Source organism: Oncorhynchus keta, chromosome 18, assembly GCF_023373465.1.
Source record: "Oncorhynchus keta strain PuntledgeMale-10-30-2019 chromosome 18, Oket_V2, whole genome shotgun sequence".
Taxonomy (NCBI): Eukaryota; Metazoa; Chordata; class Actinopteri; order Salmoniformes; family Salmonidae; genus Oncorhynchus; species Oncorhynchus keta.
Genome location: NC_068438.1, coordinates 55,389,747 through 55,416,753, shown reverse-complemented (window position 1 = coordinate 55,416,753; position 27,007 = coordinate 55,389,747). Strand labels below are relative to the sequence as shown.

The 27,007-nt window shown below is 46.2% G+C and overlaps 1 protein-coding gene and 1 long non-coding RNA gene across 4 annotated transcripts in view; one reads left to right on the top strand and one right to left on the bottom strand.

Annotated features, from left to right (window-relative positions):
• The window catches only part of LOC127908916 (uncharacterized), a 149,382-nt gene that overhangs the window by 2,614 nt on the left and 119,761 nt on the right, over nt 1-27,007 (bottom strand). The window lies entirely within an intron of this gene.
• The window catches only part of cep126 (centrosomal protein 126), a 51,699-nt gene continuing 47,623 nt past the window's right edge, over nt 22,932-27,007 (top strand). For 2 of the 3 annotated variants that reach the window (XM_052468724.1, XM_052468722.1), the window contains exons 1-2: nt 22,932-23,316; nt 24,200-24,313. In XM_052468724.1, coding sequence (XP_052324684.1) covers nt 23,285-23,316; nt 24,200-24,313 — 146 coding nt within the window. In that variant the 5' untranslated portion in view covers nt 22,932-23,284. The remainder of the gene's footprint in view (nt 23,317-24,199; nt 24,314-27,007) is intronic. The other variant, XM_052468723.1, reaches the window with a different exon arrangement.

Here is a 27,007-nt window from a genome sequence, read left to right as displayed (position 1 = left end):
CCACACTCACACTGGACTCTACCCACACACTCACACTGGACTCTACCAATACACTTACACACTGGACTCTACCCACTCACACACTGGACTCCACCAATACACTCACACTGGACTCTACCAATACACTCACACTACACTCTACCCACACACTCTGGACTCTACCCACGCTCACACACTGGACTCTACCCACACACACACACACACTGGACTCTACCCACACACTCACACTGGACTCTACCCACACACTCACACTGCACTCTACCAATACACTCACACTACACTCTACCCACACACTCTGGACTCTACCCACACACTCACACTGGACTCTACCAATACACTCACACTACACTCTACCCACACACACTGGACTCTACCCACACTCACACTGGACTCTACCCACACACACACACACACACTGGACTCTACCCACACACTCACACTGGACTCTACCACACACTCACACTGGACTCTACCAATACACTCACTGGACTCTACCCATAAACTTACACACTGGACTCTACCCATAAACTTACACACTGGACTCTACCCATAAACTTACACACTGGACTCTACCCACACACACACTGGACTCTACCCACACACTCACACTGGACTCTACCAATAAACTTACACACTGGACTCTACCCACACTCACACACTGGACTCTACCCACACTCACACTGGACTCTACCCATAAACTTACACACTGGACTCTACCAATAAACTTACACATTGGACTCTACACACACACCCACACTGGACTCTCCCACACACTCACACTACACTCTACCCACACACTCTGGACTCTACCCACACTCACACACTGGACTCTACCCACACACACACACACTGGACTCTCCCCACACACTCACACTGGACTCTACCCACACTCACACTGGACTCTACCCACACACTCACACTAGACTCTACCCACACACTCACACTAGACTCTACCCACACACACACACACTGGACTCTACCAATACACTCACACTAGACTCTACCCACACACGCACACTGGACTCTACCCACACTCACACTGGACTCTACCCACACTCACACTGGACTCTACCCATAAACTTACACACTGGACTCTACCCATAAACTTACACACTGGACTCTACCAATACACGCACACTAGACTCTACCCACACACACACACACTGGACTCTACCCACACTCACACTGGACTCTACCAATACACTTACACACTGGTCTCTACCCACTCACACACACTGGACTCTACCAATACACTCACACTGGACTCTACCAATACACTCACACTACACTCTACCCACACACTCTGGACTCTACCCACGCTCACACACTGGACTCTACCCACACACACACACACACTGGACTCTACCCACACACTCACTGTCACACCCTGACCTGAGAGAGCCTTGTTTATTCTTTACTTGGTTAGGCCAGGGTGTGACTTGGGCGGGCAAATCTATGTTTCTATTTCTTTTTTGGCCTAGTATGGTTCCCAATCAGAGGCAGCTGTTTATCGTTGTCTCTGATTGGGGATCATACTTAGGCAGCCCTTTTTCCCACCTTAGATTGTGGGATATTGTTTTTGTACTGTTGCTTTCCAGCCCTACAGAACTGTGCGTTTCATTTTGTATTTATTATTTTTTCGGTGTCATCAATAACAGAAAGATGTGCGCTTGCCATGCTGCACCTTGGTCCAATCCATCTTTCAACGAACGTGACACTCACACACTGGACTCTACCAATACACTCACACACTGGACTCTACCAATACACTCACACACTGGACTCTACCAATACACTCACACACTGGACTCTACCAATACACTCACACACTGGACTCTACCAATACACTCACACTGGACTCTACCAATACACTCACACACTGGACTCTACCAATACACTCACACACTGGACTCTACCAATACACTCACACACTGGACTCTACCAATACACTCACACACTGGACTCTACCAATACACTCACACTGGACTCTACCAATACACTCACACACTGGACTCTACCAATACACTCACACACTGGACTCTACCAATACACTCACACACTGGACTCTACCAATACACTCACACACTGGACTCTACCAATACACTCACACACTGGACTCTACCAATACACTCACACACTGGACTCTACCAATACACTTACACACTGGACTCTACCAATACACTCACACACTGGACTCTACCAATACACTCACACACTGGACTCTACCAATACACTCACACACTGGACTCTACCAATACACTTACACACTGGACTCTACCAATACACTTACACACTGGACTCTACCAATACACTCACACACTGGACTCTACCAATACACTCACACACTGGACTCTACCAATACACTCACACACTGGACTCTACCAATACACTCACACACTGGACTCTACCAATACACTCACACACTGGACTCTACCAATACACTCACACACTGGACTCTACCAATACACTCACACACTGGACTCTACCAATACACTCACACACTGGACTCTACCAATACACTCACACACTGGACTCTACCAATACACTCACACTGGACTCTACCAATACACTCACACTGAACTCTACCAATTCACACACACACTGAACTCTACCAATTCACACACACACTGGACTCTACCAATACACTTACATACTGGACTCTACCAATACACTTACATACTGGACTCTACCAATACACTTACACACTGGACTCTACCAATACACTTACATACTGGACTCTACCAATACACTCACACACTGGACTCTACCAATACACACACATGCTGAACTCTACCAATACACACACATACTGGACTCTACCAATACACTTACACACTGAACTCTACCAATACACTTACACACTGAACTCTACCAATACACACACATGCTGAACTCTACCAATACACACATGCTGAACTCTACCAATACACACACATGCTGAACTCTACCAATACACACACATACTGGCACTGACACTCCAACACATACACACACACATGCTGAACTCTACCAATACACACACATGCTGAACTCTACCAATACACACATGCTGAACTCTACCAATACACACACATGCTGAACTCTACCAATACACACACACTGGACTCTACCAATACACTTACACACTGGACTCTACCAATACACTCACACACTGGACTCTACCAATACACTCACACACTGGACTCTACCAATACACTCACACACTGGACTCTACCAATACACTCACACACTGAACTCTACCAATACACACACATGCTGAACTCTACCAATACACACACATGCTGAACTCTACCAATACACACACATGCTGGACTCTACCAATACACACACACACTGAACTCCACCAATACACACACACATACTGGCACTGACACTCCAACACATACACACACAAATGCGCACACGAACACAGACACTCACGTTCACACAGGTACACATTCGCCACACACACACACACACACACACACACACACACACACACACACACACACGCACGCACACACACACACACACACACACACACACACACACACACACACACACACACACACACACACACACACACTTCCACACTCATCACATACGCTGCTGTTACTGTTTATTATCTATCCTGTTGCCCAGTAACTTCACCCCTACCTGTATGTACATATCTACCTCAATGACCTCGTACCACTCGGTACTGGTACCCCATGCATATAGCCTAGTTATAAATGACTCGGTACTGGTACCCCATGCATATAGCCTAGTTATAAATGACTCGGTACTGGTACCCCATGCATATAGCCTAGTTATAAATGACTCGGTACTGGTACCCCATGCATATAGCCTAGTTATAAATGACTCGGTACTGGTACCCCATGCATATAGCCTAGTTATAAATGACTCGGTACTGGTACCCCATGCATATAGCCTAGTTATAAATGACTCGGTACTGGTACCCCATGCATATAGCCTAGTTATAAATGACTCGGTACTGGTACCCCATGCATATAGCCTAGTTATAAATGACTCTACTGGTTGCATAAAGTTATAAATGACTCGGTACTGGTACCCCATGCATATAGCCTAGTTATAAATGACTCGGTACTGGTACCCCATGCATATAGCCTAGTTATAAATGACTCGGTACTGGTACCCCATGCATATAGCCTAGTTATAAATGACTCGGTACTGGTACCCCATGCATATAGCCTAGTTATAAATGACTCGGTACTGGTACCCCATGCATATAGCCTAGTTATAAATGACTCGGTACTGTCGTGTCTGGACTCATCATTAAATGTGAAGACTTATTATATCACTTATATCTTATTTATTACATGATTAAACAAATCATTAAAACATCAAATGAACCACAATTTTCCCAAATATAACTCTTCAGATATTTCAATATCTGATCGATTAGTCTTATTAATGTGTTATTACTACCTCGTCGCAAACCCTTGGATATCTGCATGAACCCAAAATCATGAATCAGCGATATACTAATTGGCGTAATTATTTATTTACTAACTAACTAAGTAATAAAGCCTCCCTTGAAAAAGCCAAAACTTGACCCAGAAAATATAAAAAACGAATCGGCCTATATCGAGTCTTCCATTCCTCTCAAAAATGTTAGAAAAAGCTGTTGCGCAGCAACTTACTACCACATGCTTCAGTCTGGTTTTAGACCCCATCAAAGCACCGAGACTGCACTTGTGAAGGTGGTAAATTATATTTTAATGGCGTCAGACCGAGGCTCTGCATCTGTCCTCGTGCTCCTAGACCTTAGTGCTGCTTTTGATACCATCGATCACCACATTCTTTTGGTGAGATTGGAAACCCAAATTGGTCTACACGGACAGGTTCTGGCCTGGTTTAGATCTTATCTGTCGGAAAGATATAAGTTTGTCTCAGTGAATGGTTTGTCCTCTGACAAATTAACTGTAAATTTCGGTGTTCCCCAAAATTGCCCTCGCTAGAAGCCTGTGTTTCAGACATAAGGAAGTGGATGGCTGCCAACTTGAAACTGACAATTAATCTTGATGGTTGTACAGTCGTCTCAAATAAAACTGTGAAGGACCTCGGCGTTACTCTGGACCCTGATCTCTCTTTTGACGAACATATCAAGACTGTTTCAAGGACAGCTTTTTTCCATCTATGTAACATTGCAAAAATCTGAAACTTTGTCAAAAAAATATGCAGAAAAACTAATCCATTCTTTTGTTACTTCTAAGTTAGACTGCTGCAATGCTCTACTTTCCGGCTACCCGGATAAATCACTAAATAAACTACAGTTAGTGCTAAATACGGCTGCTAGAATCCTGACTAGAACCAAACAATTTGATCATATTACTCCAGTGCTAGCCTCCCTACACTGGCTTCCTGTCAAAGCAAGGGCTGATTTCAAGGTTTTACTGCTTGTCAGGACCCGGTTACGAACCCAGGTCTCTGGAGTGAGAAACAGTCACTTAACCAACTGAGCCACGAATAGTCAGCAGAACCCAGAAGATGAGGCAGACACAGCAGTACTTGAGACGGTGTATTTAATGAAGTAAAAAGTGAAGTTCTTCAGGAAAACATGTAACTCCACAACCTCAAAAGGAATTCCACAAGAACAAAGGTAATCCTCCAAGACAAAAAGGTAAATCCACAAGGTGGAAGGTATAGCATAAAAAAGCCTCAAAAGATACTCAAAAATAAACAAGAACAAAAAACAGAATTCCACAAGAGAGTCTACCGGGATCAACAAGAGTTCACAGAGTACTAGGGCTGGGTGCTAACATACAAACACAGAGCAAAGAACTGAGGAAAACAAAGGGTTTAAATACAATCAGGGGAAACGAGGCACAGGTGCAAATAATAATGGGGATCAAGGGACAACAAAAGGTCAAAAGGCACAATGGGGGCATCTAGTGACCAAAAACCGGAAGAACCCTTGCCAAATCCTGACACTGCTAACCTACAAAGCATTACATGGGCTTGCTCCTACCCATCGCTCTGATTTGGTCCTGCCGTACATACCTACACGTACGCCATGTTCACAAGATGCAGGTCTCCTAATTGTCCCTAAGCAAACAGCTGGAGGCAGGGCGATTCTCCTATAGAGCTCAATTTTTTTATGGAATGGTCTGCCTACCCATGTGAGAGACGCAGACTCGGTCTCAACCTTTAAGTCTTTACTGAAGACTCATCTCTTCAGTGGGTCATATGATTGAGTGTAGTCTGGCCCCGGAGTGTGAAGGTGAACGGAAAGGCTCTGGAGCAACGAACCGCCCTTGCTGTCTCTGCCTGGCCGGTTCCCCTCTCTCCACTGGGATTCTCTGCCTCTAACCCTATTACAGGGGCTGAGTCACTGGCTTACTGGTGCTCTTCCATGCCGTCCCTAGGAGAGGTGCGTCACTTGAGTGGGTTGAGTCACTGACGTGATCTTCCTGTCTGGGTTGGCGCCCCCTAACCCTAGCTGCATACTAGTAATCATACGTCTAAGATTTGCTCTTATTCTGTCGTGATCGATTGTCTCAGACTTGAACCATTTCCAGCCATGTAACCAAAACTACAGCTGTATGATCTAATGGTCAATAGCATTGTAGTCATTCCAACGTGGGGACTTAATGTAGATTTTGTAGGAAGTGGGTTTTATACTCTTTGGAAAAAGGGTAGATCTATGACTCCTAATGTGATGTCTGGGCTCACGGGGGTGTGGCCACTGACTAGTTCATCTTTATATGAAAAACCCATACTCTCATTTAGAAGGTTAACATCACATTGCATCTTTTCACAAATAGTTTCATGTTTAATCACATACGTTTCACAATATTTAGATATAAACCTGATAGCTGGGAAATGGTCCCTTTAAGAGATCCAGTTATGTGTGTTTCCTGTCCTTTGTGAGGTCACCAAATGAAACACACTCGACACGACTGTCCATTAAGTGTCCACAGACCACTCCCACATTCTCAAAACTGTCCCTTAAGTGTCCACAGACCACTCCCACATTCTCAAAACTGTCCCTTAAGTGTCCACAGACCACTCCCACATTCTCAAAAGTGGAAATATTGTTTAGTTCTCCCATTTTGGGGAATTAGGAGTTTGGCCAAGTCTCTCTCTTTGTCCCACAGTTACACATTCCAATATCAATTCTACAGACCCAGAAGCAGAGTATTTACGACTGTCATAAACTGGGGGTGAGGGGGCTGTGATCCTGCCCCCAGGGCACGTCATGACAGTTCCCTGTGTATATAGCCAAGTTATCATTGACTCGGTACTGGTAACCTGTGTATATAGCCTAGTTATCATTGACTTGGTACTGGTACCCAGTGTATATAGCCTAGTTATCATTGACTCTGTACTGGTACCCTGTATATATAGCCAAGTTATCATTACTCATTGACTCGGTACTGGTACCCTGTGTATATAGCCAGGCTATCATTGACTCTGTACTGGTACCCTGTGTATATAGCCAAGTTATCATTGACTATGTACTGGTACCCTGTATATATAGCCAAGTTATCATTGACTCGGTTCTGGTACCCTGTATATATAGCCAAGTTATCATTGACTGTACTGGTACCCTGTATATATAGCCAAGTTATCATTGACTCGGTACTGGTACCCTGTGTGTATAGCCAAGTTATCATTGACTCGGTACTGGTACCCTGTGTATATAGCCAAGTTATCATTGACTCTGTACTGGTACCCTGTGTATATAGCCAAGTTATCATTGACTCGGTACTGGTACCCTGTGTATATAGCCAAGTTATCATTGACTCTGTACTGGTACCCTGTATATATAGCCAAGTTATCATTGACTCGGTTCTGGTACCCTGTATATATAGCCAAGTTATCATTGACTCGGTACTGGTACCCTGTATATATAGCCAAGTTATCATTGACTCTGTACTGGTACCCTGTATATATAGCCAAGTTATCATTGACTCGGTACTGGTACCCTGTGTATATAGCCAAGTTATCATTGACTCTGTACGGGTACCCTGTATATATAGCCAAGTTATCATTGACTCGGTACTGGTACCCTGTATATATAGCCAAGTTATCATTGACTCGGTACTGGTACCCTGTGTATATAGCCAAGTTATCATTGACTCTGTACTGGTACCCTGTATATATAGCCAAGTTATCATTGACTCTGTACTGGTACCCTGTATATATAGCCAAGTTATCATTGACTCTGTACTGGTACCCTGTATATATAGCCAAGTTATCATTGACTCTGTACTGGTACCCTCTATATATAGCCAAGTTATCATTGACTCTGTACTGGTACCCTGTATATATAGCCAAGTTATCATTGACTCTGTACTGGTACCCTGTATATATAGCCAAGTTATCATTGACTCTGTACTGGTACCCTGTATATATAGCCAAGTTATCATTGACTCTGTACTGGTACCCTCTATATATAGCCAAGTTATCATTGCTCATTGTGTATTTGTTCCTCTTTTTTATTTATTTTTATCTACAAATGTTAAATGTTTCTCTGTGCATTGTTGGGAAAGGTTCGTAAGTAAGCATTCCACTGTTGGTCTACACCTGCTATTGCATTAAATGAATTAAACTGTTTCATTGCTATTTGTTATAGGGCTGGAATACGACCCTTGTTATAGGGCTGGAATACGACCTTGTTATAGGGACTCTGTACTGGTACCCTGTATATATAGCCAAGAATACTCTGACCCTTGTTATAGGGCAGGACTCTGTATGACCCTTGTTATAGGGCTGGTACCCTGTATATATACCCTTGTTGTGGGGCCTGAATATGACCCTTGTTGTAGGGCCAGAATACGATCCTTGTTATAGGGCCTGAATTTGACCCTTGTTATAGGGCCGGAATACGACCCTTGTTATAGGGCCGGAATACGACCCTTGTTATAGGGCCGGAATACGACCCTTGTTATAGGGCAGGAGTATGACCCTTGTTATAGGGCCGGAATACGACCCTTGTTATAGGGCCGGAATACGACCCTTGTTATAGGGCCGGAATACGACCCTTGTTATAGGGCCGGAATACGACCCTTGATTTGAAAATATATGTTTGATGCATGCGCCTGTGATAATCAAATTAGAATGACAATAAAATCCCCGTAAAATATGTCGGTTTAAGCTAGAGACATCAGGGTTTTCTGTCTCAATCCAACGATGTCGGCCTTCCGCCTCTGCGGTGAAAGGTGGCAGAGCTAAGGAGGTGTTTGTCAGACCAGGAGGGCCGGAATGTGAACCTTGTTATAGGGCCGAATACGACCCTTGTTATAGGGCAGGAATTATCGACCCTTGTTATAGGGCAGGAATACGACCCTTGTTATAGGGCAGGAATACGACCCTTGTTATAGGGCAGGAGTATGACCCTTGTTATAGGGACGGAGTTCGACCCTTGTTATAGGGCCGGAGTACGACCCTTGTTGTAGGAAATTAGTTCTTCTCACAAAAACGTCTGTACGCCGAATGTTTTGGCCTAGAAACTATTACGACACCTCTATGGAAAGATGAGACTCTCGCAAACACAAGAGATATCCACGACTTGACCAACATTATGTGGACACTCGTTGGGCATTAACATGGAGTTGGTCCTCTCTTTGCTGCTAAAACAGGCTCTGTGCAGGCCAGTCAAGTTCTTCCACACTGATCTCGAGAAACCATTTCCGTATGGACCTCGCTTTGTGCATGGGGGCATTGTCATTGCTGAAATAGGAAAGGGCCTTCCCCAAACTGTTGCCACAAAGTTGGACGCAAAATAATTGTCTAGAATGTCATTGTACGCTGTAGCGTTAAGATTTCTCTTCACTGGAACTAAGGGGCCCGAACCATGAAAAACAGCCCCAGACCATTATTCCTCCTCCACCAAACTTTACAATTGGCTCTACAGTATATATTGGGGCAGGTAGCGTTCTCCTGGCATCCGCCAAACCCAGATTCATCCGTCGGACTTCCAGATGGTGAAGCATGATTCATCACTCCAGAGAACACGTTTCCACTGCTTCAGAGTCCAATGGAGGCAAGCTTTATACCACTTCAGCTGACTCTTGGCATTGGGCGTGGTGATCTTAGGCTTGTGTGCGGCTGCTCGGCCATGGAAACCCATTTCACGAAGCATGAACTCTGTAGTGAGTGTTGCAACCGAGGAAAGACTATTTTTATGCGCTACATGCTTCAGCACTTGGCTGTCCTGTTCTGTGAGCTTGTGTGGCCTACCACTTTGAGGCTGAGCCGTTGTTTCTCCTAGAAGGTTCCACTTCACAAAAACCATATCTGTGTGCTCGATTTTATAGACCTGTCCGCAACGGGTGTGGCAGAAATAGCCGAATCCACTCATTTTGAAGGAGTGTCCACATACTATTGTATATATATAATATAGTGTAGATCTACGACAGAGATAGGACAGACACTTCAACATAGATAGGACAGACACTTCAACATAGATAGGACAGACACTTCAACATAGATAGGACAGACACTTCAACATAGATAGGACAGACACTTCAACATAGATAGGACAGACACTTCAACATAGATAGGACAGACACTTCAACATAGATAGGACAGACACTTCAACATAGATAGGACAGACACTTCAACATAGATAGGACAGACACTTCAACATAGATAGGACAGACACTTCAACATAGAGAGGACAGACAATTTAAAACAAACTTCCTTTGATTTATTTTTGTGCTTTCTATATGTCTGAATCTGTCATTCAATGTGTTTCTATGGGATTAATAGCAGTAAGTTTAATCAAATACATGTTTTAAAATATTTTTTTTACTACACGGGTCCTAAAATGCTATATTTATTGGCTAAATGATCCTTGGTATGACCAAATGTAATTATTTTATGATGTTAGCTTAGTATAAACCCAAGCCCGGGCCATTAGACTCTATGGAGCATGAATACGATGATTCCATTTGAAAAGATAAATGTCTCCTCTTCCAGAGTCCACGAAGAGAAACGGACAATTAGTTTTACAGCATCAACACCTCAAAGTAGTAGATTCTAATAGCAGTTTAACATCTTCCAAGAACAGCTGTTCATATACAGTATGTAGCAGAAACAACATGTAATTCAGGTGGGCACATCAATTCATAAACTGTAAAAGGCCCACAAGTCTGCCATTATGTAATGGCCCCTGCCCCCAGGCGAGTAGCAACATACCGGGCCATGACAGACGGAGAGGGGACAGGGGGAACGTTATACCGGCGAGGATGAAACCATGACAGACGTAGAGGGGACAGGGGGAACGTTATACCGGCGAGGATGAAACCATGACAGACGGAGAGGGGACAGGGGGAACGTTATGACCGGCGAGGATGAAACCATGACAGACGGAGAGGAGACAGGGGAAACATTATACCGGCGAGGATGAAACCATGACAGAAGGAGAGGGGACAGGGGGAAACGTTATACCGGCAGGATGAAACCATGACAGACGGAGAGGGGACAGGGAAACGTTATTCAACGAGGATGAAACCATGACAGAAGGAGAGGAGACAGGGGAAGACGTTATACATAGATAGGATGAAACCATGACAGACGGAGAGGAGACAGGGGAAACGTTATAACATAGCGAGGATGAAACCATGACAGAAGGAGAGGAGACAGGGGAAACGTTATACATAGAGGAAACCATGACAGACGGAGAGGGGACAGGGGAAACGTTATAACGGCGAGGATGAAACCATGACAGAAGGAGAGGGGACAGGGGAAACGTTATACCTGCGAGGATGAAACCATGACAGACGGAGAGGAGACAGGGAAACATTATACCGGCGAGATGAAACCATGACAGACGGAGAGGGGACAGGGGAAACGTTATACCGGCGAGGATGAAACCATGACAGACGGAGAGGAGACAGGGGAAACATTATACCGGCGATAGGATGAAACCATGACAGACGGAGAGGGGACAGGGGGAACGTTATACAACATAGATAGGAAACCATGACAGACGGAGAGGGGACAGGGGAAACGTTATACCGAGGATGAAACCATGACAGACGGAGAGGGACAGGGGAAACGTTACTTCCTTTGAGGATGAAACCATGACAGACGGAGAGGGGACAGGGAAACGTTATACTATGGGAGATGAAACCATGACAGACGGAGAGGGGACAAAACGTTTACCGGCGAGGATGAAACCATGACAGACGGAGAGGGGACAGGGGAAAAGTTACTACACGGGTCCTAAAATGCTATATTTATTGCGAGGATGAAACCATGACAGACGGAGAGGGGACAGGGGGAACGTTATACTTAGTATGAAACCATGACAGACGGAGAGGGGACAGGGGAAAAGTTATACTCTATGGAGGATGAAACCATGACAGACGGAGAAAGGACAGGGGAATGTCGTTATACCAGAGTCGAGGATGAAACCATGACAGACGGAGAGGGGACAGGGGAAACACGTAGTAGATTCTAATGAAACCATGACAGACGGAGAGGGGACAGGGGGATACGTATGTAGCAGAAACCATGACAGAATTCAGGGGGACAGGGGAAAAGTTATAAACTGTGAAACCATGACAGACGGAGAGGGGACAGGGGAAACGTTATACCGGCGAGGATGAAACCATGACAGACGGAGAGGGGACAGGGGGAACGTTATACCGGCGAGGATGAAACCATGACAGACGGAGAGGGGACAGGGGGAACGTTATACCGGTGAGGATGAAACCATGACAGACGGAGAGGGGACAGGGGGAACGTTATACCGGCGAGGATGAAACCATGACAGACGGAGAGGAGACAGGGGAAACGTTATACCGGCGAGGATGAAACCATGACAGACGGAGAGGGGACAGGGGGAACGTTATACCGGCGAGGATGAAACCATGACAGACGGAGAGGGGACAGGGGGAACGTTATACCGGTGAGGATGAAACCATGACAGACGGAGAGGAGACAGGGGAAACGTTATACCTGCGAGGATGAAACCATGACAGACGGAGAGGGGACAGGGGGAACGTTATACCGGCGAGGATGAAACCATGACAGACGGAGAGGAGACAGGGGAAACGTTATACCTGCGAGGATGAAACCATGACAGACGGAGAGGGGACAGGGGAAACGTTATACCTGCGAGGATGAAACCATGACAGACGGAGAGGGGACAGGGGAAACGTTATACCGGCGAGGATGAAACCATGACAGACGGAGAGGGGACAGGGGGAACGTTATACCTGCGAGGATGAAACCATGACAGACGGAGAGGGGACAGGGGAAACGTTATACCGGCGAGGATGAAACCATGACAGACGGAGAGGGGACAGGGGGAACGTTATACCTGCGAGGATGAAACCATGACAGACGGAGAGGGGACAGGGGAAACGTTATACCTGCGAGGATGAAACCATGACAGACAGAGAGGAGACGGGGGAAACGTTATACTGAAACGTTATACTGTTCGATGGGGTTGATACAGCTCCATCGAACACCTTTGGTATGAATTGGAATACCGACTGTGAGTCAGGCCTAATTGCCCAACAACCGTACCCAAGCTCACAAATGCTCTTGTGGCTGAATGGAAGCAATTCCTCGCAGCAATGTTCCAACATCTAGTGGAAAGCTTTCCCAGAAGAGTGGAGGCTGTTATAGCAGAAAGTACATTAGAGTGTCTAGTTTGAGAAACAGACGCCTCACAAGTCCTCAACTGGCAGTTTCATTAAATAGTACACGCAAAACACCAGTCTCAACGTCAACAGTGAAGAGGCGACTCGGGGTTGAAGGCCTTCTAGTGTTAAAACATTTAAAATATATTTTGCACAATCTTGGGATTCTCTCAACCAGATTCATGAGGTAGTCAACTGGAATGTGTCTTGTTAAAAGTGAATTTGTGGAAATGTTATCCTTATTAATGTGTTTGAGACAATCAGTTATGTTGTGACAAGGTAGGGTTGGTATACTGAAGATAGCCCTATTTGGTAAAAGACCAAGTCCATATTATGGCAAGAACAGCTCAAATAAGCAAAGAGAAACGACAGTCCATCATCACTTTAAAACATGAAGGTCAGTCAATCCGCAAAATTTCAAAAACCTTGAAAGTTTCTTCAAGTGCAGTCGCAAAAACCATCAAACAATATGATTTAACTGGCTCTCATGAGGACCGCCACAGGAAAGGAAGACCCAGAGTTACCTCTGCTGCAGAGGATACGTTCATTAGAGTTACCAGCCTCAGAAATTGCAGCCCAAATAAATTCATCACAGTAACAGACACACCTCAACATCAACTGTTCAGAGGAGACTGTGTGAATCAGGCCTTCATGGTCGAATTGATGCAAAGAAACCACTACTAAAGGACACCAATAATAAGAAGAGACTTGCTTGGGCCAAGAAACCCGAGCAATGGACATTAGACCGGTGGAAATATGTCCTTTGGTCTGATGAGTCCAAAATGTAGATTCTTTGTTTCAACCGCTGTGTCTTTGTTAGGTGCAGAATAGATGTGTGGTTCCCACCGTGAAGCATGGAGGAGGAGGTGTGTGGTTCCCACCGTGAAGCATGGAGCAGGAGGTGTGTGGTTCCCACTGTGAAGCATGGAGGAGGAGGTGTGTGGTTCCCACCGTGAAGCATGGAGGAGGAGGTGTGTGGTCCCCACTGTGAAGCATGGAGGAGGAGGTGTGTGGTTCCCACCGTGAAGCATGGAGGAGGAGGTGTGATGGTATGGGGGTGCTTTGCTGGTGCCATTGTCTGTGATTTATTTAGAATTCAAGACACACTTAACCAGCATGGCTAGCACAACATTCTGCAGTGATACACCATCCCATCTGGTTTGAGCTTAGTGGCACTATAATTTGTTTTTCAACAGGATAATGACCCAACACACCTCCAGGTTGTTTAAGAGCTATTTGACCAAGATGGAGAGTGATGGAGTGCTGCATCAGATGACCTGGCCTCTACAATCAACTGACCTCAAGCCAATTGAGATGGTTTTGGATGAGTTGGACTGCAGAGTGAAGGAAAAGCAGCCAACAAGTGCTCAGCATATGTGGGAACTCCTTCAAGACTGTTGGAAAAGCATTCCAGGTGAAGCTGGTTGAGAGAATGCCAAGAGTGTGCAAAGCTGTCATCAAGGCAAAGGGTGGCTACTTGAAAAATCTAAAATCTAAAATGTATTTTGAGTTGTTTAACACTTGTTTGGTTACTAAACTCAGCAAAAAAAGAAATGTTCTCTCACTGTCAACTGCATTTATTTTCAGCAAACTTAACATCTGTAAATATATCTATGAACATAACAAGATTCAACAACTGAGACTTGTTCAACTGAACAAGTTCCACAGACATGTGACTAACAGAAATGGAATAATGTATCCCTGAACAAAGGGGGGGGGCAAACCAAATGTAACAGTTAGTATTTGGTGTGGCCACCAGCTGCATTAAGTACTGCAGTGCATCTCCTCCTCATGGACTGCACCAGATTTGACAGTTCTTGCTGTGATATGTTACCCCACTCTTCCACCAAGACACCTGCAAGTTCCCGGACATTTCTGGGGGAAATGGCCCTAGCCCTCACCCTCCAATCCAACAGGTCCCAGACGTGCTCAATGGGATTGAGATCCGGGCTGTTCGTTTTGTTGCCGTTGATGTCTGGTGAGGACCTGCGTTACAACAGGCCTACAAGCACTCAGTCCAGCCTATTACGGACAGTCTGAGCACTGATGCAGGGATTGTGCATTCCTGGTGTAACTTGGGCAGTTGTTGTTGCCATCCTGTACCTGTCCCGCAGGTGTGATGTTCGGATGTACCGATCCTGTGTTGTTACATGTGGTCTGCCACTGCGAGGATGATCAGCTGTCCGTCCTGTCTCCCTGTAGCGCTGTCTTAGACGTCTCACAGTACAGACATTGCAATTCATTGCCCTGGCCACATTTGCAGTCCTCATGCCTCCTTGCAGCATGCCTCAGGCACATTTACGCAGATGAGCAGAGACCCTGGGCATCTTTCTTTTGGTGTTTTTCAGAATCAGTAGAAAGGCCTCTTTACTGTCCTACGTTTTCATAACTGCGACCTTAATTGCCTATCGTCTGTAAGTTGTTAGTGTCTTTAATGACCGTTCCACAGGTGCATGTTCATTAATTGTTTATGGTTCATTGAACAAGCATGGAAAACAGTGTTTAAACCCTTTACAATGAAGATCTGTGAAGTTATTTGGATTTTTACAAATGATCTTTGAAAGACAGGGTTCTGAAAAATGGACGTTTCTTTTGTTGCTGAGTTGACATGATTCACGATGTGTTATTTCAGAGTTTTGATGTCTTCACTATTATTCTACTGTCACGACTTCTGCCGGAGTTGGCTGCCCTGCCTGTTCGGGCGGTGCTCGGCGGTCGTCGTCACCGTCCTACTAGCTGCCACTGAAGGTGGCTCCCCTGCCTGTTCGGGCGGTGCTCGGCGGTCGTCGTCACCGTCCTACTAGCTGCCACTGAAGGTGGCTCCCCTGGCTGTTCGGGCGGTGCTCGGCGGTCGTCGTCACCGTCCTACTAGCTGCCACTGAAGGTGGCTCCCCTGCCTGTTCGGGCGGTGCTCGGCGGTCGTCGTCACCGTCCTACTAGCTGCCACTGAAGGTGGCTCCCCTGCCTGTTCGGGCGGTGCTCGGCGGTCGTTGTCTCCGGTCTACTAGCTGCCACTGAAGGTGGCTCCCCTGCCTGTTCGGGCGGTGCTCGGCGGTCGTCGTCACCGTCCTACTAGCTGCCACTGAAGGTGGCTCCCCTGCCTGTTCGGGCGGTGCTCGGCGGTCGTCGTCACCGTCGTACTAGCTGCCACTGAAGGTGGCTCCCCTGCCTGTTCGGGCGGTGCTCGGCGGTCGTAGCTGTCACCGTCCTGCTCGGCGTCTAGCTGCCACTGAAGGTGGCTCCCCTGCCTGTTCGGGCGGTGCTCGGCGGTCGTCGTCACCGTCCTACTAGCTGCCACTGAAGGTGGCTCCCCTGCCTGTTCGGGCGGTGCTCGGCGGTCGTCGTCACCGTCCTACTAGCTGCCACTGAAGGTGGCTCCCCTGCCTGTTCGGGCGGTGCTCGGCGGTCGTCGTCGTCGTCCTACTAGCTGCCACTGAAGGTGGCTCCCCTGCCTGTTCGGGCGGTGCTCGGCGGTCGTCGTCACCGTCCTACTAGCTGCCACTGAAGGTGGCTCCCCTGCCTGTTCGGGCGGTGCTCGGCGGTCGTTGTCTCCGGTCTACTAGCTGCCACTGAAGGTGGCTCCCCTGCCTGTTCGGGCGGTGCTCGGGGTCGTTGTCTCCGCTGCCACTGAAGGTGGCTCGGGCGGTGCTCGGCGGTCGTCGTCACCGTCCTACTAGCTGCCACTGAAGGTGGCTCCCCTGCCTGTTCGGGCGGTGCTCGGCGGTCGTCGTCACCGTCCTACTAGCTGCCACTGAAGGTGGCTCCCCTGCCTGTTCGGGCGTTCCCCTGCCTGTTCGGGCGGTGCTCGGCGGTCGTCGTCACCGTCCTACTAGCTGCCACTGAAGGTGGCTCCCCTGCCTGTTCGGGCGGTGCTCGGCGGTCGTCGTCACCGTCCTACTAGCTGCCACTGAAGGTGGCTCCCCTGCCTGTTCGGGCGGTGCTCGGCGGTCGTCGTCACCGTCCTACTAGCTGCCACTGAAGGTGGCTCCCCTGTCTGTTCGGGCGGTGCTCGGCGGTCGTCGTCACCGTCCTACTAGCTGCCACTGAAGGTGGCTCCCCTGCCTGTTCGGGCGGTGCTCGGCGGTCGTCGTCACCGTCCTACTAGCTGCCACTGAAGGTGGCTCCCCTGCCTGTTCGGGCGGTGCTCGGCGGTCGTCGTCACCGTCCTACTAGCTGCCACTGAAGGTGGCTCCCCTGCCTGTTCGGGCGGTGCTCGGCGGTCGTCGTCACCGTCCTACTAGCTGCCACTGAAGGTGGCTCCCCTGCCTGTTCGGGCGGTGCTCGGCGGTCGTCGTCACCGTCCTACTAGCTGCCACTGAAGGTGGCTCCCCTGCCTGTTCGGGCGGTGCTCGGCGGTCGTCGTCACCGTCCTACTAGCCGCCACCGATCCCTTTTTCGTTTGTCTGTTGGTTTTGTCTTATTAGCTTCACCTGTGTTCCTGTTGTTTGGCTTAACGAGCTTCCCTATATTTAGTAGGTGGACCCACCCTTGTTTTGTGCGGGGTTGTCTTTATGTTACGTGTGTGCATTTTAGGTAGAGGTGGATTTATTTTCTGAACTTGGCACCCTGTGTTTTTTGGGTTGTCACGTTGTTGTCCGCGCCCTGTATTGTTGGGCTCATAATTTTGTGTGCTGAAGTAAAGAGCACTTTTCCCCAGTGGAACTCTCTGCGTCTGATTCCTTCACCCACCTAGTCCAGCGTGACATCTACAATGTAGAAGATGGTCAAAATAAAGAAAAACCTTTCAATTAGTAGATTGTGTCCAAACTTTTGACTGGTACTGTATACATGAAAAAATGTAATTACATTTTAATTTTATTAATTTCCACAATTGACGAATAATATGCGTAATAAACTAGGCACTTCCTCAAAAGGATTGTATAACCAGGACTGGCAAGGTGACATCCACATTGTTGTCAAGCAATTATTATTTTGGCAAACAATTATTGTGATTCATCATGTACCTAACATCATTACTCCATAGCAACAGATGTAGAATACATTCTATACTGTACCTAACATCATGACTCCATAGCAACAGATGTAGAATACATTCTATACTGTCCCTAACATCATTACTCCATAGCAACATATGTGGAATACATTCTATACTGTCCCTAACATCATTACTCCATAGAAACATATGTAGAATACATTCTATACTGTCCCTAACATCATTACTCCATAGAAACATATGTAGAATACATTCTATACTGTCTCTAACATCATTACTCCATAGCAACAGATGTAGAATACATTCTATACTGTCTCTAACATCATTACTCCATAGAAACATATGTAGAATACATTCTATACTGTCCCTAACGTCATTACTCCATAGCAACAGATGTAGAATACATTCTATACTGTCCCTAACATCATTACCCCATAGCAACAGATGTATAATACATTCTATACTGTCCCTAACATCATTACCCCATAGCAACAGATGTAGAATACATTCTATACTGTCCCTAACATCATTACCCCATAGCAACAGATGTAGAATACATTCTATACTGTCCCTAACATCATTACTCCATAGCAACAGATGTAGAATACATTCTATACTGTCCCTAACATCATTACCCCATAGCAACAGATGTAGGGTACATTCTATACTGTCCCTAATATCATTACCCCATAGCAACAGATGTAGAATACATTCTATACTGTCCCTAACATCATTACCCCATAGCAACAGATGTAGAATACATTCTAAACTGTCCCTAACATCATTACCCCATAGAAACATATGTAGAATACATTCTATACTGTCCCTAACATCATTGCCCCATAGCAACAGATGTAGAATACATTCTATACTGTCCCTAACATCATTACCCCATAGCAACAGATGTAGAATACATTCTATACTGTCCCTAACGTCATTACTCCATAGCAACAGATGTAGAATACATTCTATACTGTCCCTAACATCATTACCCCATAGCAACAGATGTAGAATACATTCTATACTGTCCCTAACATCATTACCCCATAGCAACAGATGTAGAATACATTCTATACTGTCCCTAACATCATTACTCCATAGCAACATATGTAGAATACATTCTATACCGTCCCTAACATCATTACTCCATAGCAACAGATGTAGAATACATTCTATACTGTACCGAACATCATTACCCCATAGCAACAGATGTAGAATACATTCTATACTGTCCCTAACATCATTACCCCATAGCAACAGATGTAGGATACATTCTATACTGTCCCTAACATCATTACTCCATAGCAACAGATGTAGAATACATTCTATACTGTCCCTAACATCATTACCCCATAGCAACAGTGTAACGGCGTTCGTCTGTTGAAGAAAGAGAGTCGGACCGAAATGCAGCGTGTTGGTTACTCGTGACTTTAATGAACTGAATCGCGGTACATGAAATAACTGAATACTAAATACAAAAACAACAGAACGGAACGTGAAACTAATTACAGCCTATCTGGTGACTACAACACAGAGACAGGAACAAACACCCACGAAATACAAAGCGAAAGTCAGGCTGCCTAAATACGGTTCCCAATCAGAGACAACGAAGATCACCTGACTCTAATTGAGAATCGCCTCAGGCAGCCAAGCCTATACCACACCCCTAATCAGCCGCGATCCCAAATACTACAAACCCCAATATGAAAACAACATATAAACCCATGTCACACCCTGGCCTACCCAAACATATAACAAAAACACAAAATACAATGACCAAGGCGTGACAAACAGATGTAGAATACAATCTATACTGTCCCTAACATCATTACCCCATAGCAACAGATGTAGAATACATTCTATACTGTCCCTAACATCATTACCCCATAGCAACAGATGTAGAATACATTCTATACTGTCCCTAACATCATTACTCCATAGCAACAGATGTAGAATACATTCTATACTGTCCCTAACATCATTACCCCATAGCAACAGATGTAGAATACATTCTATACTGTCCCTAACATCATTACCCAATAGCAACAGATGTAGAATACATTATATACTGTCCCTAACATCATTACTCCATAGCAACAGTTGTAGGATACATCCAATACATCCCATAACATCATTACCCCATAGCAACAGATGTGGGATGCATAAATGCTCTCTCTCCAGCCTCCCCACAAACACATCTACACCTCTCTCTCCGGCCTCCCCCACAAACACATCTACCCCTCTCTCCCCTTCCCCCCTGGCCTGACCTACACCCCCTCCCCCACCCACAAACACATCTACCCCTCTCTCCCCTTCCCCCTGGCCTGACCTACACCCCCTCCCCCACCCACAAACACATCTACCCCTCTCTCCCCTTCCCCCTGGCCTGACCTACACCCCCTCCCCCACCCACAAACACATCTACCCCTCTCTCCCCTTCCCCCTGGCCTGACCTACACCCCCTCCCCCACCCACAAACACATCTACCCCTCTCTCCCCTTCCACCCCTGGCCTGACCTACAACCCCCCCCACCCACCCACAAACACACACACACACAGGCACGCACGCACGCACACACACACACACTCACTCACTCACCCACTCACTCACTCAAGCACAGTTTCATCAGGGGGTCCCCCACGTCGACCTCTGTATCGTAGACTCATCAGGGGGCCCCCCACGTCGACCTCTGTATCGTAGTCTCATCAGGGGGCCCCCACGTCGACCTCTGTATCGTAGTTTCATCAGGGGGCCCCCACGTCGACCTCTGTATCGTAGTTTCATCAGGGGGCCCCCACGTCGACCTCTGTATCGTAGTTTCATCAGGGGACCCCACGTCGACCTCTGTATCGTAGTCTCATCAGGGGGCCCCCACGTCGACCTCTGTATCGTAGTCTCATCAGGGGGCCCCCACGTCGACCTCTGTATCGTAGTTTCATCAGGGGGCCCCCCACGTCGACCTCTGTATCGTAGTCTCATCAGGGGGCCCCCACGTCGACCTCTGTATCGTAGTCTCATCAGGGGTCCCCCACGTCGACCTCTGTATCGTAGTCTCATCAGGGGTCCCCCACGTCGACCTCTGTATCGTAGTCTCATCAGTGTCTGGGATTAGGTCCTCGTCCCGGGTGAGCAGTATGACCTGTAAGGCCAAGAGTCATTGAATAATAATTATTCATCAAATATGTAGGTTATAGTGATCTCTGATCTTTAATGTCCAGAAGCTATTTGCAGTCATAGGAAACACTGAAGACACATTATGTACTATTACATACCGCTACACTATAGTTTGTGACAAAACTGAAAATAGTGTAGAGAATCATTGTACCATCTAAACCGCTGTGAAATATATTTTCAATAACCCAAAATATTGTATTTAACCCCTTAAAGTTGTTTGAAGCTGGTTTACAAAACCTAAAGTAAAAGACACAAAAAACTCAAATTTAAGAATGAGAAGCATAAAAATAGCACACATAGAACAGATCTACAGCTTCTTAGACTGGCTTTCAATGAGAATGACAGATCTATAACACATAGAATAGATCTACTGCATCTTAGACTTTCAATGATAATGACAGATCTATAACACATAGAGTAGATCTACTGCATCTTAGACTTTCAATGATAATGACAGATCTATAACACATAGAGTAGATCTACTGCATCTTAGACTTTCAATGATAATGACAGATCTATAACACATAGAGTAGATCTACTGCATCTTAGACTTTCAATGATAATGACAGATCTATAACACATAGAACAGATCTACAGCTACTTAGACTGGCTTTCAATGAGAATGACAGATCTATAACATATAGAACAGATCTACAGCTTCTTAGACTGGCTTTCAATGAGAATGACAGATCTACATCTCACATGTCTATGTGAATTTGGTCAGGTCGCCCATAAAGTGACACATTGCAGCTTTAAGATCAGAGCAACAAAAAAAACACACAAAGTAGAATGACTGATCAGGAGCCCATAAAATGGCTGCTATAAACGCCAGCTCCATTCTAGCTGATGGAATGATGGCTATAAAAAAAACACCTTTAGTATTAGCAAACTTCTTTCAATAGCAATATGCATTTGACTATTATTATGTACATAAAAACTTTAGGTGCCGTTTAGTTGATTAGGTCCACAGGCTAGGCTGGATCAACCATTATCTGGGTTCAAACATATCGTGTATCATGTTCATTGGAATATCAGGTTCAGACTGGACTCCTGGAGGCTGCACAGTAAATGTGCAGCAGGTAGCCTGACCACACCTGAAAGGTGTTGAAGAGGTGGCCACCTGCTGGCCAGTTCCGGTACTGTGCAGAAACTACAACCTTTTATTTATTCTCCGTTGTCAAGGAAGCGCGTCCTCGGGTTGCCAACATGGCGTGTGTCTGTCGTACACAGACAACTGTAGAAATTAATTTAGCTAGAAAACGCTAACTTGTTTATTTTTTTAAATTATTAATAAAGTTTAGCTTTGGATCCTTTTCCCCCCCTGGTGTGTGGCAATGGTTGCCATTGCCAATGTGATATTACATGCGACGAAATGAACGGGAAAGCAGTGAGTGTTTAACGTTTCGTTAGCTGGGTCACTGCCCGTTTTCTATCTAGCATTTCTGTCTGGGTTGAGTTTTTTTTTTGTCCCGGGTCTAATCCTGAACTGGGTCGAATGAAGACTGTGGGTGGTATTGGTAACCCTGTCGAGCCCGTCAGCTGTTTCCTAGAATGAAAGCTCTGAAGGACAACTTCTTCTACTCGTATCCTTGCACTACATTGGCATTGCTAATATAGCCTGGCTAACGTTGGCTCAGTGGGAAACATAACCTTAGGTAGTAGTGTGTCTATTACCTATAGAGAATTATCCAGCTATAGATGGCTAGTTTAGGTCCTAATGTTTATATTTTTTGAACAGAGTGGCAGACAGGCAGACAGGCAGGCAGACAGACAGACAGACAGACAGACAGACAGACAGACAGACAGACAGACTGGCAGGCAGACAGACAGACAGACAGACAGACAGACAGACAGACAGGCAGGCAGACAGACAGACAGACAGACAGACAGACAGACAGACTGGCAGGCAGGCAGGCAGACAGACAGACAGACAGACAGACAGACAGACTGGCAGGCAGGCAGGCTGGCTGACTGACTGACTGACTGACTGACTGACTGTTTGTTTATGTGTCAATTAGGGATGGGTGTTTTGCCAACTAGCAGTTTCACATGAAAAATTAAATGGCATTCATTCATTCATTCATTCATTCATTCATCCATTCATTCATTCATTCATTCATCCATTCTTTCATTCAGTAGATTGCTACTGTGTTGCTGTTTTTATTTGTACTCTAAATAGGCCTAATTGGGTTGGAAATCATTCACATGGTTCTGACCATAAACATTCTACTTTGACATTTAGATTCTGCAACTAGGCCAACATAACACATTGGGTTTAGGCTGAAGCTAGGCTTAATAACACAAGAGTTGTAGTAGGTGCTGCAGTTGTTGCCTGCCAAAAAGTAGGATCGTTTATTTTTTACATATGAAAGTGGGCATGTTATATCTTTGTTCTATTGTATGAAGTGTACCTACTAATGACACAATCGGCATAAACACCTTAACCGGACCTGATGTCAAAATCAGCAGGATAGGAGCTGATGGGGTGTTTGAAGATGACCGGCATGTTCTGGTGGAGGAACAGAAGTCATGCAGGGCCCGAGCTCGCTGCTTCTCCCTGGAAACCAACCGACGAAGGAAGTAAGTTTCTTTACCTACGTTCTTCTGCTTAAAGCCTGGTCCCAGATCTGTTTCATTGTGATGTGGCAGGTTACTACCTAACAACCGTAGGCCGTGTCTGAAAGCATAGCCTGGTCCCAGATCTGTTTCATTGTGATGTGGCAGGTTACTACCTAACAACCGTAGGCCGTGTCTGAAAGCATAGCCTGGTCCCAGATCAGATCATAGCCTAACTAAAAATGAGTTGTATGTACATGTTCTAAAGTGTCCTGTGGTCTGGACCACGTCATCAGCACCCTGCTGCTACCTACCTCCTCTACACTAACCACTACCCTACCTCCTCTACACTAACCACTACCCTACCTCCTCTACACTAACCACTACCCTACCTCCTCTACACTAACCACTACCCTACCTCCTCTACACTAACCACTACCCTACCTCCTCTACACTAACCACTACCCTACCTCCTCTACACTAACCACTACCCTACCTCCTCTACACTAACCACTACCCTACCTCCTCTACACTAACCACTACCCTACCTCCTCTACACTCTAACCACTACCCTACCTCCTCTACACTCTAACCACTACCCTACCTCCTCTACACTCTAACCACTAGGCTACCCTACCTCCTCTACACTCTAACCACTAGGCGACCCTGCCTCCTCTACACTCTAACCACTACCCTACCTCCTCTACACTCTAACCACTACCCTACCTTCTCTACACTAACCACTACCCTACCTCCTCTACACTCTAACCACTACCCTACCTCCTCTACACTAACCACTACCCTACCTCCTCTACACTCTAACCACTACCCTACCTCCTCTACACTCTAACCACTACCCTACCTCCTCTACATTCTAACCACTAGGCTACCAGCCTCCTCTACACTCTAACCACTAGGCTACCCTATCTCCTCTACACTCTAACCACTAGGCTACCTACCTCCTCTACACTCTAACCACTAGGCTACCCTACCTCCTCTACACTCTAACCACTAGGCTACCAGCCTCCTCTACACTCTAACCACTAGACTACCTACCTCCTCTACACTCTAACCACTAGGCTACCCTGCCGCCTCTACACTCTATCCAAAAGGCGACCCTGCCACCTCTACACTCTAACCACTAGGCGACCCTGCCACCTCTACACTCTAACCACTAGGCGACCCTGCCACCTCTACACTCTAACCACTAGGCTACCCTGCCGCCTCTACACTCTAACCACTAGGCGACCCTGCCACCTCTACACTCTAACCACTAGGCGACCCTGCCACCTCTACACTCTAACCACTAGGCGACCCTGCCACCTCTACACTCTAACCACTAGGCGACCCTGCCACCTCTACTCTCTAACCACTAGGCGACCCTGCCACCTCTCCACTCTAACCACTAGGCTACCAGACCTGTAGTCTGGACCACGTCATTAGCACCCTGCTGCTACTAGCGAATCCCTCCGTCCAAGTACAACCCATATTTCTGCCCTGTTTAGTGCTATTGTATTATTTAACCTTTTATTTAGCTAGGTGAATTCTTATTTACAATGACGGCCTACCGGGGAACAGTGGGTTAACTGCCTTGTTCGGGGGCAGAACGAAATATATATATTGTATATATATATATATATTGTAAAGCTATCTAGAGGAGGACACTTCCACTGTGACTGTAAAGCTATCTAGAGGAGGACACTTCCACTGTGACTGTAAAGCTATCTAGAGGAGGACACCTCCACTGTGACTGTAAAGCTATCTAGAGGAGGACACATCCACTGTGACTGTAAAGCTATCTAGAGGAGGACACCTCCACTGTGACTGTAAAGCTATCTAGAGGAGGACACCTCCACTGTGACTGTAAAGCTATCTAGAGGAGGACACCTCCACTGTGACTGTAAAGCTATCTAGAGGAGGACACCTCCACTGTGACTGTAAAGCTATCTAGAGGAGGACATATCCACTGTGACTGTAAAGCTATCTAGAGGAGGACACCTCCACTGTGACTGTAAAGCTATCTAGAGGAGGACACATCCACTGTGACTGTAAAGCTATCTAGAGGAGGACACCTCCACTGTGACTGTAAAGCTATCTAGAGGAGGACACCTCCACTGTGACTGTAAAGCTATCTAGAGGAGGACACATCCACTGTGACTGTAAAGCTATCTAGAGGAGGACACCTCCACTGTGACTGTAAAGCTATCTAGAGGAGGACACATCCACTGTGACTGTAAAGCTATCTAGAGGAGGACATATCCACTGTGACTGTAAAGCTATCTAGAGGAGGACACCTCCACTGTGACTGTAAAGCTATCTAGAGGAGGACACCTCCACTGTGACTGTAAAGCTATCTAGAGGAGGACACCTCCACTGTGACTGTAAAGCTATCTAGAGGAGGACACCTCCACTGTGACTGTAAAGCTATCTAGAGGAGGACACCTCCACTGTGACTGTAAAGCTATCTAGAGGAGGACACATCCACTGTGACTGTAAAGCTATCTAGAGGAGGACACATCCACTGTGACTGTAAAGCTATCTAGAGGAGGACACATCCACTGTGACTGTAAAGCTATGTAGAGGAGGACACATCCACTGTGACTGTAAAGCTATCTAGAGGAGGACACCTCCACTGTGACTGTAAAGCTATCTAGAGGAGGACACATCCACTGTGACTGTAAAGCTATCTAGAGGAGGACACATCCACTGTGACTGTAA